General features: G+C 41.8%; 1 protein-coding gene across 1 annotated transcript in view; it reads right to left on the reverse strand.

The window, feature by feature from the left end:
- dync1li2 (dynein, cytoplasmic 1, light intermediate chain 2) overlaps positions 1-18472 on the reverse strand; it is a 132380-nt gene that overhangs the window by 96058 nt on the left and 17850 nt on the right. Inside the window, exon 4 of the mRNA XM_072279977.1 lies at positions 5585-5815. Within this exon, the coding sequence (XP_072136078.1) occupies positions 5585-5815 (231 nt within the window). The remainder of the gene's footprint in view (positions 1-5584; positions 5816-18472) is intronic.

The raw sequence follows: 18472 nt of genomic DNA on the forward strand, positions 1-18472 counted from the left end.
GGTGAGAAGAGGAATAGTCCAGATAGCTGTGAGAGTCAGTAGGCTTATAGTAGACATCAGTAGATAAGCTGTCTCCAGAGATAGAGACAGGAAGATCTAGAAAGTGGGGAGAGGTGTCAGAAATGGACCAGGTAAACTTGAGGGCAGGGTGAAAGTTGGAGGCAAAGTTAATGAAATCAACGAGCTCTGCATGCGTGCAGGAAGCAGCACCAATGCAGTCGTCGATGTAGCGAAGGAAAAGTGGGGGACAGATACCAGAATAGGAACGGAACATAGATTGTTCCACAAAGCCAACAAAAAGGCAGGCATAGCTAGGACCCATACAGGTGCCCATAGCTACACCTTTAGTTTGGAAGAAGTGGGAGGAGCCAAAGGAGAAATTATTAAGGGTAAGGACTAATTCCGCTAGACGGAGCAGAGTGGTGGTAGAGGGGAACTGATTAGGTCTGGAATCCAAAAAGAAGCGTAGAGCTTTGAGACCTTCCTGATGGGGGATGAAAGTATATAGGGACCTTTTGGTTTATGAATCACATCTTGTGATGCCTGACTCCCACAATCAGTGAAATACTTTTGACCCAAGGACTAATGCAATGTGGGGGGGGGGGGGCGGGGGGTGTATTTGATGTCCAGAGAGGGGTAGCACCTCTAGTGAAGGGGCTTGTCGTGTCCATTCGGGGCAGCTCACTCACCTTTGGGACCCACCAGACTCAGCTCTCACCTGTAACTGCAAGTAGCTGTAAACAACAGCGACTAGCAACCCAGTACACAGGCGGGCTAAACCAGGTGAGGGTCGCTGGTGGGCCTCATGCTCTGGTGAGATAGGGAAATGCCTATCCCAGCATGTGAAGTCCACTCCAGCAGTCTACGCAGATGAGATCTACAGAGATCTAAAGGCCAGGAAGGGAATTTTGCAATTCTCCGTGGAAAGCCAAGGGCATGACAAGTCACAGAAGTAGTCAAGGTCACCTATTGCGACCAAGGAAGACGCCAGTTTATGATGACTGCTTGTACCACTAGACCCAGACACCTGAGGTCGAGTGGAAATGTCCCAGTACCGAAACTCTCCCTCACAGGTCTCCTGTCATTGTTGAATATGATGGACGACCAAAACAATGCAGAAAGTACAGCAACCTGCGTACTGCAATAGCCCAAACAAAGAAAGAAAAATAACCATCCATTCACTATTGCTCACTTCAGGATAATGTTCTACGACATGGTGGGGATGGGGGAATATTTGAATAATGCCATGGGATTTTTCACATTCAAAAGGCAGCAATCTCTCAAGTCTTGCAATAGCAATGTCACCTCCCCACCACAGAACACACCTACAAAGCAGCTGCCACAAGAAAGTAGCATGCATCAAGGGCCCCACCATCCAGCACATGCTCTCTTCTTGCTGCTGCCATTCGGCAGGAGGTACAGGAGCCTCAGGACTCACACCACCAGGTTCAGGAACAGTTATTACCCTGAATCATCAGGCTCTTACCAGAGGGCATCTTCAATCACCTCAACTCTGAACTGAATCCACAACCTATGGACGTGTTCAAGGGCTCTAGAAATTCATGTTCTTGGTAATATTTATTTATATTTTTCTTACTATTTGCACAGCTTGTCTTTTGCACACTGATTGTCAGACTTTGTGTGTAGCTTTTCAAGGATACTATTGCATTTCTTTTTACTGTGAATGCCTACAAGAAAATGAATCTCACAGTTGTATATGGTGACATATTTATACTTTAACGATAAATTTACTTTAAGTCTTAATTGTGAACTCAAATCTCAGGAGTAGAACTTGAATTCACAGCCAATTCACTATAACTACAGAACACTAACATTGCAGAAGTGCAATACAAGAGAAATCAACTGATACATCCATTTCAAGACATCAAAGAAAGGTCAAAGAACAAAAAACACAACAGTCAAAGAAGAATTCAATTTTGCGTGAAATAGCTTTGAGGTAAACACCATGTGCCTTTTAAAATACTACACAAATCTATTAGACATGAAATACTGGTCAGAGTAAAATCAGCTAAGTCATTAACCAGTTTCTATTACCCTCTTCACTGTTTTCAGAATACACTAGTCCTCAATATACTCAGTGGCCAGTTTATTAGATACCACTGAGTATGTTCATGGTCTTCTGTTGCTGGAGCCAATCTGGTTCAAGAGAGAGCGTGTTGTGATTCACAAGTGCCCTTGTGCACACCACTGTTGTAACACATGGTTATTTGAGTTACTGTCACCTTCCTGTCAGCTTGAACCAGTCTCCTCTGACCTGTCTCATTAACAAGCTATTTTTGTTCACAGAACTGCAACTGAACCTCTTGACCATGTCTGCATGCTTTTATGCATTGAGTTCCAGTCACATGATTGGGAGAGAGATATCTGCATTAAACAAGCAGATTTACAGGTGTATCTGATAAAGTAGCCACTGAGTAGAGTTCCTCCTTAATAGCATATGGAAGGAGGGGATGCAATGAAACAAATAGATAGGATGATAGCTCCTACACAGCAGCATCAGAAACCAAGCTCTTGATCACACTCCCATGTTGTTAAGATTATAGAAAACGCATGACCATATAGATGCCCAATACATGCAAATGTATTGCTGTTGCTACCCTTAGAAGGACCACTGGTTCGTGTCACTTCCTTTGGAGGGGCCGCTGCGTCCTTCCTGGCGCTCTTGGAGATATTATCAAAATTGAGATTTATGGATTGGGCAGTAGTTTTTTTTTTATTAAGGGCAATCGTGAACAATAGCCAGATCAGAAATGCTGATCAAGTCAACTAGTTCCCAAACAGAACTCTAAAAGGCCAATCAGATGGTTCACTGCTGCTCAGCGACAGAACACAAAAAAAATCACATGTACAATTAAGAAACATTAAAAAATAGTAGAAATACTAGAGTCATGGTGAGGTCTGCTGGACAGAAACGTTTATACACATGCTGTCCTCTATAATTCAAAGAGATTGAAGGATAAGGTTGCAGGGTGACAAAACGTGACAGGGGCACTTGGCCTCTTTCAGTTCCATGTTTTTTTCGTGTTCTCGCCCATTCTTTCATGCTGTTGATTGGCGGGCTAGGGCTTTGGGCAATCTATTAGTTTTTGTGTGAGAGAGGAGTTGACAAGTTTTGTTTCTTTTTCCCTTTGTGAGGGAAGGGGGTTTTGACGTCTTCCTTTCAAATAATTCTATGGTTTTCTGTATTTTATGGCTATCTATAGAAGTCAAATCTGAGTTGTATTCTGGATATACACTTCCATAATAAAGTAAACTTTTGATTGGGAAGTTAGGATGTGCATAAATGCAAACAGTGGGTAATGGGTACCTATGCAGCATACGATTCAATATTTGCATTGTGAACATTAAGTTATGTGGCAGTTAGTGTAAACAAAAAAAATAAGAAGCAGAGTTGTCAGGCTTTCAGAAATAGCTGGTATGAGGGGCCATAACTTTAAGGTGAGTGGAGGAAAGTTTAGGGGGAAAAAGAGTGGTGGGTGTGTGGAAGGTGCTGCCAGGGGTGATGGTAGAGACAGATATATTGGGGATATTTAAGACACTCTCATATATGCCTATGGATGAAATAAAATAGAGGTCTAGGTGGGAGGGAATGATTAGATTGATCTTAGAGTAGGTTAAAAGGTCAGCACAACATCGTGGGCTGAAGAGGCTATACTGTGCTGTCCTGTTCTATGTTGTATGTTCTATGTTCCAGGAGATGTGTAATGTGTTTATCCATACTGTGACCTGCAATTTGTACCAAAGCTGACATTGGTGAAAGCTGCCTTACGAAATCATCCCCGTGGGCTCGGCTGCAAATCTATTCAACAAAACCTCTTCAAGGAAATATCATGGTCAGAAGTAAGAATAACCACCTCACAAATTACAACACAGTGTGTAGTATAAAATAAATAATAATGCTGAACATCTAATCTCTGCATCGCAGTCATTATCAACAGTACAGCCATGCAAAAGAACTTGCTGATTTAGTCACAAAAATCACAAATGGTCATTTAGTTTCAAATCCAGACAATTCAATGCACAAATAATACAGCTAGTCCCAAACACCAGACACACAAAGCTGGAGCAACTCAGCAGATCAAGCAGCACCTAGGGAGGGAAAGGAACAGTCGGCGTTTCATACTGAGACCCTTCATCAGCACTCATGATTAATCATGTGCCCTGATAAAGAGTCTCAGCCCAAAATGACAACTCTTCACTTCTCTCCATAGAAGTCTGTGTTAGTCCCAAACATCTGTCTTTCTCTGAGCTTCCAGTTTTGTCCTTTCATATACTTACCCAGTTCTTTACTTTTTTTTTTTACAATGAATTCAAAACCTTAACAACTGAATGCATAAAAACTTCTTCTCCATTAGTTTCGGTTCTTCACCAATTACTTTCTTCCTATACCCATCACTTCCTTGCTCTTGACTCCTCTCTACACAGCCCATATTAGCACTACACTTGGTATGACCACTAAGAACACAACCACACAACTGTAAATTGAGAACAATGAACTTTATCATTTCTCATTAAGCTGTGCAGACTCAGAACCACATTCCCCACACGTGATCATGGTCCAAAGCGGTTTCATAAGGTCTCAGCCCATTAGTTATATGTTAATTCAAACTTAACAACATGACATGACTGAGTATAGAGTCCTGGAATTGCCAGTTAAATACTAATTAGTGGGCACTCTTGGTTGGGGGTGACCATGGATGCTATGTCCGAGCTGTGGCCCATGCAATAGGCTCCCCCTCTCCGCACAGCTGATGAATCCAAAGCAACACAGAGACTGATACAGTTCGACACCCATTGGTGTCGCAGAGCTGTCAGTCAGTATCGAACTCAACGTCGGACTGCTTTAGGAACTCCAGCTCCGGATTTCCCTCAGGGTTTACTTCCGAAGCCTTCCCCATGAGTGGGTATAGGCACAAGGCAACAAAGGTTTGAGATCAGAGTCCTAGATGAGCTGCCAACCACGACTGACAAATCCCATCTGCCTGATAAATACCTATACCATCAGGCCAATCCTATAATTATAAATTTCCAACTTTATTACCATAATCCAATATCACAAAGAAAAAATGCAACATTGAAAAGTTCTACTATTAAGGCTACTAAATTTATGTCGTATCACTTACACCATATAACCTCCTGTCTAAAAAGGTGCCCACTTCCTTCGTCTTACAGAATAATAATTAGTCTGTCAATTAATCTCCCAGAGAAGGCAGGAGAGGCAGAGGGATAGTTATTTCCCAATGTTCACTGCCTCTCTATTAGTTCAACAACAGATGTACCGGATAATATGGACGTGTTCCAGCTGATTGATTACATCGCACTTGAAATTCACCCACTTCTCACTGTAAGCAGTAGATGCACAATGGTCATACTATAGATAGAAATGTAAAAATCAATACCAGGGCCATTTGTAGTCTAGCCACAGACCAAATGAGGTGACACCTTGTAAACGAACAGAATATCAACACCATTCCATTCAGTGCATTCTACACATTCCAAAATGTATCACAAGCTATGCAGAGCATTCCTTGTTCCAATTTTAGGAATACAATCTCATACTCACTCTTCTGTTCCATTTCCTTCAGTTCCTCAGGTGGAATCTTCAGTTTATCAATGTGTTCACGTAAAACGCTCGCCCATTTCTGCAATGAATCCATGATAGTCCAAGGCCTGGCCATGTCTGCCACAAAGACAGCTAAAGTATTCTTCAAATTTTCCGCAGAAACCGCAAACTTAAGAAGGCCCTTGTGGTACAGCTCGCCATCCAGTATCCACACATTACATCGTGTGTGATCTGTGGAGAGACATATAGCTGGAATTACTCACTTGCTAAAACAAGCAGCCTGGAATCCTTTAGCCTAATCAAGTGAATAAAGTAGATAGTTAGTGCAGAATCAGGTAGGAAACACCATAGCAATACTTTGCCATGAGTACCTCATTCATGTATATCTACTAACTTCTCAACAAACAAACAGGCAGCAAATGTTAAATTTTATTGCATAGGTTGACCTAATTAAGTGAATGAAATAAGTTGCAACCATCGTGCTGCTGAATCGGTATAGATAATTTCATACACCTCTATTCTGAAATGATTCTACAACCTGCAGACTCATTTTCAATGACTCTTTACAACTCACCCCTTCAGTATTATTTTTATGACACAATTAGCCTTTTTGCACATCGATTCTTTGCCAGTCTTTATCTGATTATGTAGTTTTTTTCTAAAATTATATTGTATTTCTTTCTCCCCTCCATAAATCCCGACAAGAAAATTAATCTCATTCCTCCATGGTAACACACAGTATTTGTACTTTGATAACATACTTCGAGCTTTCAGATTTGAACTGTTGAGCTTCTGAGAATCATCAATCTGAAACATTAGCTGTTTTTTCTCCACAGATTCTGCCTTGACAGTTGAATATTTCCAGTATTTTGTAACTTCATAATAGATCATTAAAATTCTACCTCCTTTGCCAAGGAGAGTCAATATTAAGAGGTATAATCTTAAACAGGTGGTGGGGTGGAGATATATCTCTACCAAAGGAGGTGTGAGGCACTCCTTCCCTCTGCTAGCCTGTAGTCACCCTTGGGCAAGGTGTAGCACCTGCTTAGCCACCCCCCCCCTCCCAATCAGGGTCACGACGCCATGGAGCAGGTGCTGGATGCTCGTATGAACAGCCAGTGCATATCACAAGTCCTGGTTATGTGACCACTGACACCAGACAATCTCTGAAGAGTACTGATAATGGCTGGGGTCGCCTGTCTTTTAAAGACGCTGCCCAGAAGAAAGCAATGGCAAACCACTTCTGAAGAAAAATTTGTCAAGAGCAATCATGATCACGGGACCATGATCAATCATGATCACAGGTCATAACAACAATGATGATGGTGATCTTAAAATTATAGCTTGACCAATCTGAAAAGCCATCAGGAAGTACTACATCTCACTGTTTTGAGTATTGACTATAAAGGTCTATTCTACTTCAGACAACTGTTAATGGATCCTCATATATTGAGCACTGAAGTTGGTTCAAAATTCCAGAAATTAATAATAAATACATGAGAAGTATTCATTCCTCATGTTTGATATATTACTCAAAGATAAGAACACAACACAAGAGGCTGGAGTGGCAGCCACAAGGCTCATGGAGCCTGCTTGGCATCTCCTTAAGACTTGGCTAATGCTGCCTTATTTGTTTTTCTGCCCAGTCCCAACATTCTCCAATTGCCTTGGTGTCCATTACACTTGTCAATCATAGCCACAATAAACTCAGCAATTGGGCCCACAGGCTGAGGTGAGAATTCTCAAGCTTTACTACACTTGCCTCGTCTTCTCAATTCCAAAAGGTTGTTCCTGACACTAGTGCACCCAATCCCAATGTTCCACTGAAGTAAACAGTTCCTGGGCATCCATACCAATGATTTCGCTCAATGTGAAAATAAATCAGATGATGCAAAATCAGGACAGATAAGATACAAATTAACCCCCACCTGATAAAACAGAAATCACCAACTCTGGGCTCCAGTGTTGATGTTTGTTATGTTAGTGATTTCAAAGGTTTAGAGATTAGCTTTGTCACATAACGTACAGTAAAATGCCTTATTTCTGTCAACAACCACAGTGTATGGATTGTACTACGGCAGGCTGCAAGAGTTGTCATGCTTCCGACAACAACATAGCATGCCCACAACTTACTAATTCTAACCCATTTGGCTTTGAAACGTGGAAGGAAACCAGAACACCCGGAGGAAATCCACATGGTCACGAGGAGAACATACAAATTCCTTAAAGACAGTGGTGGAAACTGAACCTCCACTGCAATCATTGTGAAGTGTTACACTAACCACTACACTATCGTGCCACCCAATTTACCACAATTCTTATGCTAGCACCAGAAGATACTTTTTGAATATTTTAATGACACTATCAAGGACCTAACAAGGTTTATCATTATATATGTACGAAACTTCAACATAACATCCCAAATAGTCCATGAGCCAGTAGGGTTAGTCAGTACCATCTGAGGGGAATAATGCTCATAGTGATTTGTGGCAAGGTATACATCTCGAGAGTTAGAAAATATGTGATAGCATTGCACCAGTGGTAGCCTTGGGGTTAGAGTATCATGCATTTTATAACACTGCCCTAAAATAAGCATTTCTGAAAAGTGGCCAATATAAAGTACAATATATACATTCAACCTAGTGGTATTTTGGCATCAATGATCCCTCAACATTAAAATTTGTCACAATGATAGCTGAGTTCAAGCACTTTTCATCAAATGATGCTATAAAATTCTACACTGAAAACTATGTCATTGGTGGCACTCGCAGTACAGTGCCCAATTTCAATGGTGCCTGGCCTGCTGTGTTCCACCAGCATTGTGTGTGTGTTGCTTAAACTTCCAGCATCTGCAGATTTCCTTGTGCTTGCGTCTAAGAATGTGTCCTGAGTCTGTTACTGGTCAGAAGTTTTAGGGCACTTGTCTTCTCTTTGCCTGATATAAATGTGAAACAGAACATGAAAACAGAAGTACATCTTATGTAAGGTATAGTCACTGTGTTGTCACTGCCAGTAATAGATGACATTTGTAGAGATGCTAATTTTAACAACTTTTCTGAAAAACATATAGTCTGAGCTATATTCCCACCAATTTTCAAAGACAAAGCATCAATAATAAGAGAACCATCAGTCTGAAGCAGAATGCTTTATTCTGTGCTATGTATAGTTTTGAAAAGTGTGTTTTGGCATGGAGTTATAAATCGAGTGCTAACACACAGAAAGCTTCCACCGCTGCAATGCTATCACATATTTTCTAGCACGAGGGGTGCATGCCTTGCCAAAAATCACTAAGAATTATTCCCCCTAGATGGTACAGTGGCCCAAATTTGGGGTCCTGGCTCATGGACCAAAAGTCTACTCAATACACCGGCCTTCATAAATCCAAGTATTGCATACCGGAGTTGGGATGTTATGTTAAGTTGTGTGAGATATTGCTGAGGCCTAATGTGGAGTATTGTGTGCGATTTTCAGCACCTACCTACAAGAAAGATGTCAAAAAGATTGAAGGAATACAGAGAAAATTTACAAGAATGCCACGAGGACTTGAGGTCCTGGGTATTAGGAAAGATTGAACAGGTTAGGACTTTATTCCGTGGAGCGTAGGAGAGTGACGGGAGATTTGACAGAGGTATACAAAATTATGAGGGGTATGGATAGGGTACCACACGAAGGTTTTTTCCACTGAGGCTGGACAAATCAGAAACACAGATCACAGATTAAGGATGAAAGGTGAAATGTTTAAGGGGAACCCAAAGGGGAACTTCTTCACTCAGTGGGTGGTGGGAGTGTGGATCAGGCTGACAGCAGAAATGATAGAGTCAGGTTTAATTTCAACATGCAAGACTGGATTGGATAAGCATATGGACAGGCTGGGAATGGAGGGCTATGGTACAGGTGCAGGCTAATGGGACTAGGAAGAATAATAATTTGATAGACTAGATGGACCGAATAGCTTGCTGCTGTGCTGTAGTGCTCTATGAGCCTGTAAAATATCAAAAGCAATACAAAAACCAGATTAAGGGGCAATATATCTGCAACAAGTATTTGGGAACATAAGAACAAGCTGTCATACTTCCTATTAACACATTCCTAAATACTTCAAAGCTCAAAATAAATTTATTACCAAAGTACATATATGTCACAAGATGCAACCTTGAGATTCATTTCCTTGCAGGCATTCACAGTAAATACAAAGAAACAACAGAATCAATGAAAGACCATACCTAACAGGATGGACAATAAACTACGCAAATACAAAAAGAAAAAAAAGCAATAAATATCAAGAACATGAGATGAAGCATCCTTGAGAGTGGTTGAGTTGAGTGAAGTTATCCCCTCTAGTTCAAGAGCCTGATGGTTGAGGGGTAATTACTGTTCCTGAGCCTATAGTAACATCAAGTTGCCAAGCTTTTCCTTACAACATTCCCAAATCCTTGGAATGTGATAAGATGACATCATCTAGCTAGACCAAAACAAGTAAAACAAAATACACAAATTAAAACATTGCTCTAAAACAGCTCCTAATTGGTTGGTTTGAAATCAAAAGCAAATAGTGAAGAAATGACCACTTCATTCAGGTTACAATGATAAAGCCTAGTCTGACACTCTAAATGGAGCTTTGCCAAAAAAATTCAGCAAAACACTGAACTGAGGGTACATCACCTTTAAGTTCAGTTTGTCATTCAACCATACACATGTATAACACCAAACAACGCAACGTTCCTCCGATCAGGGTACACAACAGTCAATGTCTCTCACACATTACACATAAAATATTACCACAAACAAATTAACAATAATTCGAAGGGCCGAATGGCCTACTCCTGCACCTATTTTCTATGTTTCTATAATAAGGTGCATTTAGGACACAAATAAAAAGTATAACACCACTGGCACTTCATACGTGATGAGACCTGGGTGGTGGCAGGGAGTTCAGTAGTCTAATGGTCTAGGAGAAAGCAGCTGTTTCCAATCCTAACAGTTCGAAACATAGAAAACCTACAACACAATACAAGCCCTTCAGCCCACAATGCTGTACCGAACATGTACTGACTTTATAAATTACTTAGGGTTACCCATTGTCCTCTGTTTTCCTAAGCTCCATGTACCTATCCAGGAGTCTCTTAAAAGACTCTATTGTATCCGCCTCCAGCACAATCACTGGCAGCCCATTCCATGCACTCACCACCCTGCATAAAAAACTTACCCCTAACATCTCCTCTACACCTACTTCCAAGCACCTTAAAACTGTGCCCTCTCGTGTTAGCCATTTCAGCCCTGGGAAAAAGCCTCTTTGACTATCCACACGATCAATGCCTCTCATCATCTAATACACCTCTATCAGGTCACCTCTCATCCTCCATCTCTCCAAGGAGAAAAGGCTAACCAAGTTCATTCACCCTATTCTCACAAGGCATGTTCTCCAATTCAGGCAACATTCCTGTAAATCTCCTCTGCATCCTTTCTATAGTTTCCACATCCTTCCTGTAGTGAGGTGATCAGAACTGAACACAGTATTCCATGTGGGGTCTGACCAGGGTCCTATAAAGCTTTAACATACTTCTTGACTCTTAAACTCAATCCCACAGTTGATGAAGGCCAATGCACCATATGCCTTCCTAACCAAAGTCAACCTGCGAAGCAGCTTTGAATGTCCTGTGGACTTGGGCCCCAAGATCCCGCTGATCCTCCACACTGCCAAGAGCCTTACCATTAATGCTATATTCTGCCATCATATTTGACCTACCAAAATGAACCACCTCACACTTATCAGGGTTGAACTCCATCTGCCACTTCTCAGCCCAGTTTTGTATCCTTTCAATGTCCCGTTGTAACCTCTGACAGCCCTCCACACTATCTACAACACCCCCAACCTTTATGTCATCAGCAAATTTACTAACCCATCCCTCCACTTCCTCATCCAGGTCATTTAAAAAAAACACAAAGAGAAGGGGTCCCAGAACAGATCCCTGAGGCAGACCACTGGTCACCAACCTCCATAGAGAGTATGACCAGTCCACAACCACTCTTTGCCTTCTGTGGGCAAGCCAGTCTGGATCCACAAAACAATGTTCCCTTGGATCCCTTGCCTCCTTACCTTCTCAATAAGCATTGCATGGGGTACCTAGTCAAATGCCTTGCTGAAATCCATACACACTACATCTACTGTTCTACCTTCATCAATGTGTTTAGTCACATCCTCAAAAAATTCAATCAGGCTCATAAGGCACAACCTGCCTTCGACAAAGCCATCCTAATCATATCATGCTTCTCCAAATGCTCATAAATCCTGCCTCTCAGGATCTTCTCCAACAACTTACTAACCACTGAGGTAAGACTCTCTGATCTATACTTTCCTGGGCTATCTCTACTCCCTTTCTTGAATAAGGGAACACCACCCGCAACCCTCCAATCCTCCGGAACCTCTCCCGTCCCCATTGATGATGCAAAGATCATCGCCAGAGGCTTAGCAATCTCCTCCCTCACCTCTCACAGTAGCCTGGGGTACATCTCGTCCAGTCACAGTGACTTATCCAACTTGATGCTTTCCAAATGCTCCAGCACATCCTCTTTCTTAATGTCTATATGCTCAAGCTTTTCAGTCCGCTCTAAGTCATCCCTACAATCGCTAAGATCCTCTTCCATAGAGAATACTGAAGCAAAGTGCTCATTAAGTACCTCCACTATCTCCTCCTGTTCCATACACACTTTTTCACTGCCACACGATTGGTCCTATTCTCTCACATATCTTCTTCTCTTCACATACGTGTAGAATACTTCGGGGTTTTTCTTAATCCTGCTCGCCAAGGCCTCTTCATAACCCCTTCTGGCTCTCCTAATTTCATTCTGAAACTCCATCCTGCTAGCCTTATAATCTTCTAGATCTCTATCATTACCTAGTTTTTTGAACCTTTCGTAAGCTCTTCCCTTCTTCTTGACTAGATTTACCACAGCCTTTGTACACCACCGTTCCTGTACCCTACCATCCTTTCCCTGTTTCATTTGGACATACCTATGCAGAACGCCACACAAATATCCCCTGAACATTTGCACATTTCTGCTGTACATTTCCCTGAGAACATCTGTTCCCAATTTGTGCTTCCAAGTTTCTGTCTCATAGCTTCATATTTCCCCTTACTTCAATTAAACACTTTCCTAACCTGTCTGTTCCTATCCCTCTCCAACACAATGGCAAAGGAGATAAATGTGATCACTATCTCCAAAATGCTCTCCTACTGAGAGACCTGACACCTGACCAGGTTCATTTCCCAATACCAGATCAAGCACAGGTTTATCTACATATTGTGTCAGGAAACCTTCCTGAACACGCCTAACAAACTCTACCCCATCTAAACCCTCTGCTCTTGGGAGATGCCAATTAAAATCTCCCACCACTACAACCCTGTCATTATTACACTGTTCCAGAATCTTTCTCCCTATCTGCTCCTCAAAGTCCCTGTTACTATTGGGTGGTCTATTTAAAAAAACACCCATTCGAGTTATTGACCCTTCCTGTTCCTAACTTCCACCCACAGAGGCTCAGTAGACAGCCCCTCCATTACTTTCTCCTTTTCTGCAGCAGTGACACCATCTCTGATCAACAGTGCCACATCCCCATCTCTTTTGCCTCCCTCTCCTTTCTAAAACATCTAAAGCTTGGCACTCTAAGTAACTAAGTTCTTATCCTAATGCAATGATGGTACCTCCTTGATGGTAGAAGGTCACAGAATTGTTGATGGATGGGAGGGATCATTGACAATGCCAAGGGCCCTGCATACACGGTGTTCCTGGTAAATATCTGATATGTGAAAGACAAACCCCAATAATCCTCTCAGCGGTACTCGCAGTCCTTTGTAGGCAATCAGATGCCTTGCAATGCCTTGCAATGCCTGAACCAATGGTGGTGCAGCTGGTCAGGACACTCTATAGTGCTCCTGAAAAAAATTGGTTAGAATGAAATGCCTCAATCTCCTCAGGAAGTGGAGATGCTGCCATGGGGGACAAGTGAGAGCATCGACTGGGTACACTGCCAGAGATTTGCTGATCCTTACTCCCTCCTCGTAGGACCTACTCAGATATGGTCAGCCTGCACCTTCCTGGAGACCAACTCATCATTAATTTTACCAAGTATAAATTTTTAGAATTGGAGTTATTCCTCAATCAACACAAGTGACATCAGATTACCTAGTCCAGCCATGATTTTAAACTTGACTGTTCTGGAGAGATTAATAACTGCACATCCTTAACGTGCCTAATGATTGAGGGTTGAGGAATGCCCTTACTGGCCCAAATCAGAGCACATGTCCAAACTGGATTTACCTCTTAGCCTGTGATAGATGCAGGATGTTGCTGGCAAACTTCTTTGCAATTATTATTACACCTTCCATGGCTGTGCAGTGCTTTACAAAGCTACCATCAACATATCACCTCCAACACATTTGTCCACTGCTATACTACAACTCAGAATGCCTACCATTCTATGGCTAAACAGTATTTTGGGAAATCTGATGTCCTGGCTGTCATTCTCCTACAGGTATACAGGAAGAGGCTAAGGAGCAAGGCTCCAGAGCCAAGAACAATAAAGAGATGATCGCGAGACGCAGAGAAGTGGCTATGGGATTGCTTCAAGTCACTAGATTGGGCCTTGTTCAAGGACTCACAGAATCTGAACGAATATACCAAGGGTGTCACAAACTTTATAAAAACAGTCGTAGATTAGTGTCCCCATAAGATCCTAACCAGAAGCCGTGGATGAAGCATGAGATCTGCTAACTGCTAAGAGCCAAATCAGTGGCATTCCAGGTCTGGTGACCAAGTTAAATACAAGAGGTCCAGGTACACTCTCTGGAAAGCCACCACATGTGGAAGTGGTAATTTTGTACCGAACTTGAATTACTGAAAGATATTCCACAGTTGGTGGCAGGGCTTGAAAGCTATTAACTCTTACAAAATAAAGCCAAGTGACATTGATGACAACAAGGCTTCACTCCCAAATGAGCTCAATGCCTTTTATGATTGCTTTGATTATCAAAACATCAAGGCATTTTTACGAATTCAAACAGCACCTGACCATCTTGTAATTTTAGTCTCCAAGGCTGATTTGAGGACCTCCTTCAGAAGGATGAATTCACGAAAAATATCCAGCTCAGATCGGGTACCTGGCTGTATACTAAACACTTGTGCTGATCAACTGGCTGGAGTGTTCACTGACATCTTTAATCTCTCACTTCGGCAATCTAAGGTACCTACCTGCTTCAAGCAGACTTCACTTAAACCAGTGCATAAGACGACCATGGTAACCTGCCTCGATAACTATCGCCCAGAAGCCATTGTGATTCAGTGCTTTAAGAAGCTAGTGAACAACACATCAACTCCTACCTGAGAAGTGACTTGGATCGGCTCTAATTCGTCTACCATCACAACAGGTCAACAGCAGATGCCATTTCATTGGCTCTTCACTTAACCCTGAAACATCTGGACAGCAAAGATATGTATATCAGGATGCCCTTCCTTGAATACAGCTCGGCATTCAATGCTATCATTCCCGCAAGACTAATCAATAAGCTTAATACCTGAGTGGGCAACTGGATCCTCAATTTCCTCACTGGCAGACCCCAATCAGTTCGGATTGGCAACATCTCCTCCATAATCTGCATCAGCAGAGGTGCAAACCTGTGTGTTTAGCCCCCTGCTCTTACTGCTTTATACTTATGACTGTGAGCACAGCTCCAAACCATATTCAAGATTGTTGATGACAACATTGTTGTAGGGCGAATCAAAGGTGGTGATGAATCAATATATAGAAGGAAGATTGAAAATCTAGCTGATGGTGTCAAAACAACAACCTCTCATTCAATGTCAGCAAGACCAGGGAGATGGTTATTGACTTCTGGAGGAAACCATTAGCCAGTCCTCAGCAGGGGATCAGGGGTGGAGAGGTTCAGCAACTTTAAAATTCGTTGGGTGTTATCATTTCAGAGGATCTGTCCTGGGCCCAACACACAAGTGCCATTACAAAGAAAGCACAGCAGCACCTCTGGTTTATAAAGATTCAGCATGGCATCTAAAAATTTGACAAATGTCCATAGATGTGTAGTGGAGAGTATATTGACTGTATATTTCCAGCATATGCTGATTTTCTCTTTTTTGTAATATATTGACTGATTTCATCATGGCCTAAATGGAAACCCCAATAAAAATCCCAAACAGTCCATCTTGGGTAAAGCCCTCCCCACCATGGAATGCTGTCACAGGAAAGCAGCATCCATCAAGGACCTCCACCATCCAGGCCATGCTCTCTTCTTACTGCTGCCATCAGGAAGACACAGAAACCTCAGGACCCACCAGGAACAGTCATTATCCCTCAACCATGAGGTTCTTGAACCAGAGGGGATAACTTCACTCCCCTGTCACCGAACTATTCCCACAACAAATGAACTAACTGCTAGGGACTCTCCATTTCATGGTCTCGATATTTATTGTTTATTTCTTATTATAACTTTTTTTCCTCTTTCTTTTTGTATTTGTATAGTTTGGGGTTTTTTTTGCACATTGGTTGTTTGTTCAGCCTTTCATTGATTCTATTGTTTGTTGTATTTACTGTGAATGTCCACAAGGAAATAAATCTCAGGACTGTATATGGGGACATAGATGTACTTTGATAATACATTTTCTATGAACTTTGCAGATTCAAATGCTTTCAAATGTTCTTTATATATTTTATGTAAATACTTCTCAGAGCCCTGCGAGACTCTCATTAACAGCAAATGGGATCATCCAAGAATATCCTCGTTTTCTACAATCATCAACGCTGAGTTCAGATCAGATCCAGGATTTATTGTATGTATATCACAACAAAGTGAAATCTATTGTTTGCATTAACAACCAAGCACACCCGAGGATGTACAGAGGGCAATGTACTATGAGGGAAATCACTATGCTTCCCAATGCCAACAGAGCATGACTACAATGTTCAACAACACACAATAACAAAACAAGACACAGCAAAACAAGCCCCTTTCTCATTATCGCTGTCCCTCACACACATGGGCCACTAACCCCAGGACAGGCTGCCTCCAGGCCTCCAGTCCTTGGCTCCCAGTCTCGTAAACTCGCAGACAATTCGGCTCCAACCTCTAGTCTTCATCATAGGCATCCATTTCTCCCCCTGATTCCCAGTACTTTTCTACTACGATCACTGCCATATGATTACAAGACCTAAACATGGACTAGAGATTCTCCAAGTTAACATTACCAAGACCAAGTCCCAAAGCGTACTTAACACAAAAACAAGACTTGTTTTGCCAAGGAAGTGTATCAAACAGAATTTAAACTGCCCATGTTTAATGTATTAAGGTTGTACAGGTGTTCATGTTTACTCAAGTGCGCTTCATTTATTTGGCTTCTACTGATATTAGGCAAACAGGAAGCAACTAGTAAATCTGATTTACCTTTACTCTTAGGGGCAAGGATAATATCTGCTAGCTCACAAATTTAGAAAATCCCATTGACAGTTTAAAAAAAAAATCCCAACAATTTCATGTCTCAAGACTCTGGAAGCAGGCTTAGTTATTTAGAAGTTTTTTAGTCCTGGAGTTCCCCAGCAGCTTGAAGATTCTTGTACTGTACACAAGATCATTAGAGAGACCTATCTTTTGTTAAGTTCTCAGACTCACCAAGTAGGAAGCTTCAGACAGCACAAACAATTATATTACACAACAAGGTGCACATTAACAGCATATTTAACCAGAATGGAAGAGGATACAATCTCCCTCATGTCCTGTCCAACACAGAAACAAATAAAAACATCATAATTTGATCAGGAGCTTATTATCCAATTTCTAGAAATTTCACAGCATATAAGAATAGCAGGAAGAAAATATTGGGAAGAGTAAATAGTTTAAGGGAACAGCCCCATTCCCAATAATTGTTAGGAACACCTAACGAACACTAGTGTGCAGCACAGGTTCTCGCTGTCCTAGTGGCAAGATCTCAGTAGTAGCAGTGTATTCATTAGACCCAAAGCCTTAGGGAAGAAGCTGTTACCGAGTCTGGCAGTCCTAGTCCTGATGTTCCTGTACCTCCTTCCTGATGGTCGTGGGTCAAAGAGAATGTTGGATGGGTGGTAAGGTAAGGATCCTCAACAATGCTTCAGGCCTTTCATATACGTTTCCAGTAAATGTCACAAATAGGGGAGAGGGAAACCCCAGGGATCCTCGAAGCTGTTTTTACTGTCCTCTGTAGGATCTTGCAGTCTGATGTTTTCCGTACTACACAATTATGCGGCCAGTCAGGGCAGTCTCGGTGGTGCTCCTGTAGAAAGTTGGTAGCACGGGGATAGGGAAGCCTTGCACATCTCAATCTCTTCAAAAAGAGTAGATGCTGCTGTACCTTCATGACTAGTGAGGTGGTGTTGTGATCATCCGTTATGTGTACAAAGAACTTTGTGCTCTTCACTCTCTCCACGGCAGAGCCTTTGATGAGTAATGGAGTGTAGTCGACCTGTGCATTCCTGAAGTCAACAAACACCTTTTCGTCTTGTCCATGTTGAGAAGAGAGAGCACATAAATATGTTCAGATGTCATCATAAATTATAGTTAACAACTCTAATAAGATAGCTGAAGGGCAGGGAGGAAACAGCAGCAATAAAGGAGTGAAACAGGTAGGACATGGGAGTGATCAAAAGTCTTACTGATTGAATCCTGAACATTAGTGAAAAGAGTTGCTGAGTTGCAGAAATTAATAGAATCAGAATCAGCTTTAATATCGCTAGCATATGTCATGAAATTGATTGTCTTATGGCAGCAGTAAATTGCAATACATAAAACTATCAGAAACAGGTTTAATATCACTAGCATATGTTATGAAATTTGTTGTTTTGCAACTGTG

The sequence above is a fragment of the Mobula birostris genome, chromosome 15 (genome assembly GCF_030028105.1).
Source record: "Mobula birostris isolate sMobBir1 chromosome 15, sMobBir1.hap1, whole genome shotgun sequence".
Taxonomy (NCBI): Eukaryota; Metazoa; Chordata; class Chondrichthyes; order Myliobatiformes; family Myliobatidae; genus Mobula; species Mobula birostris.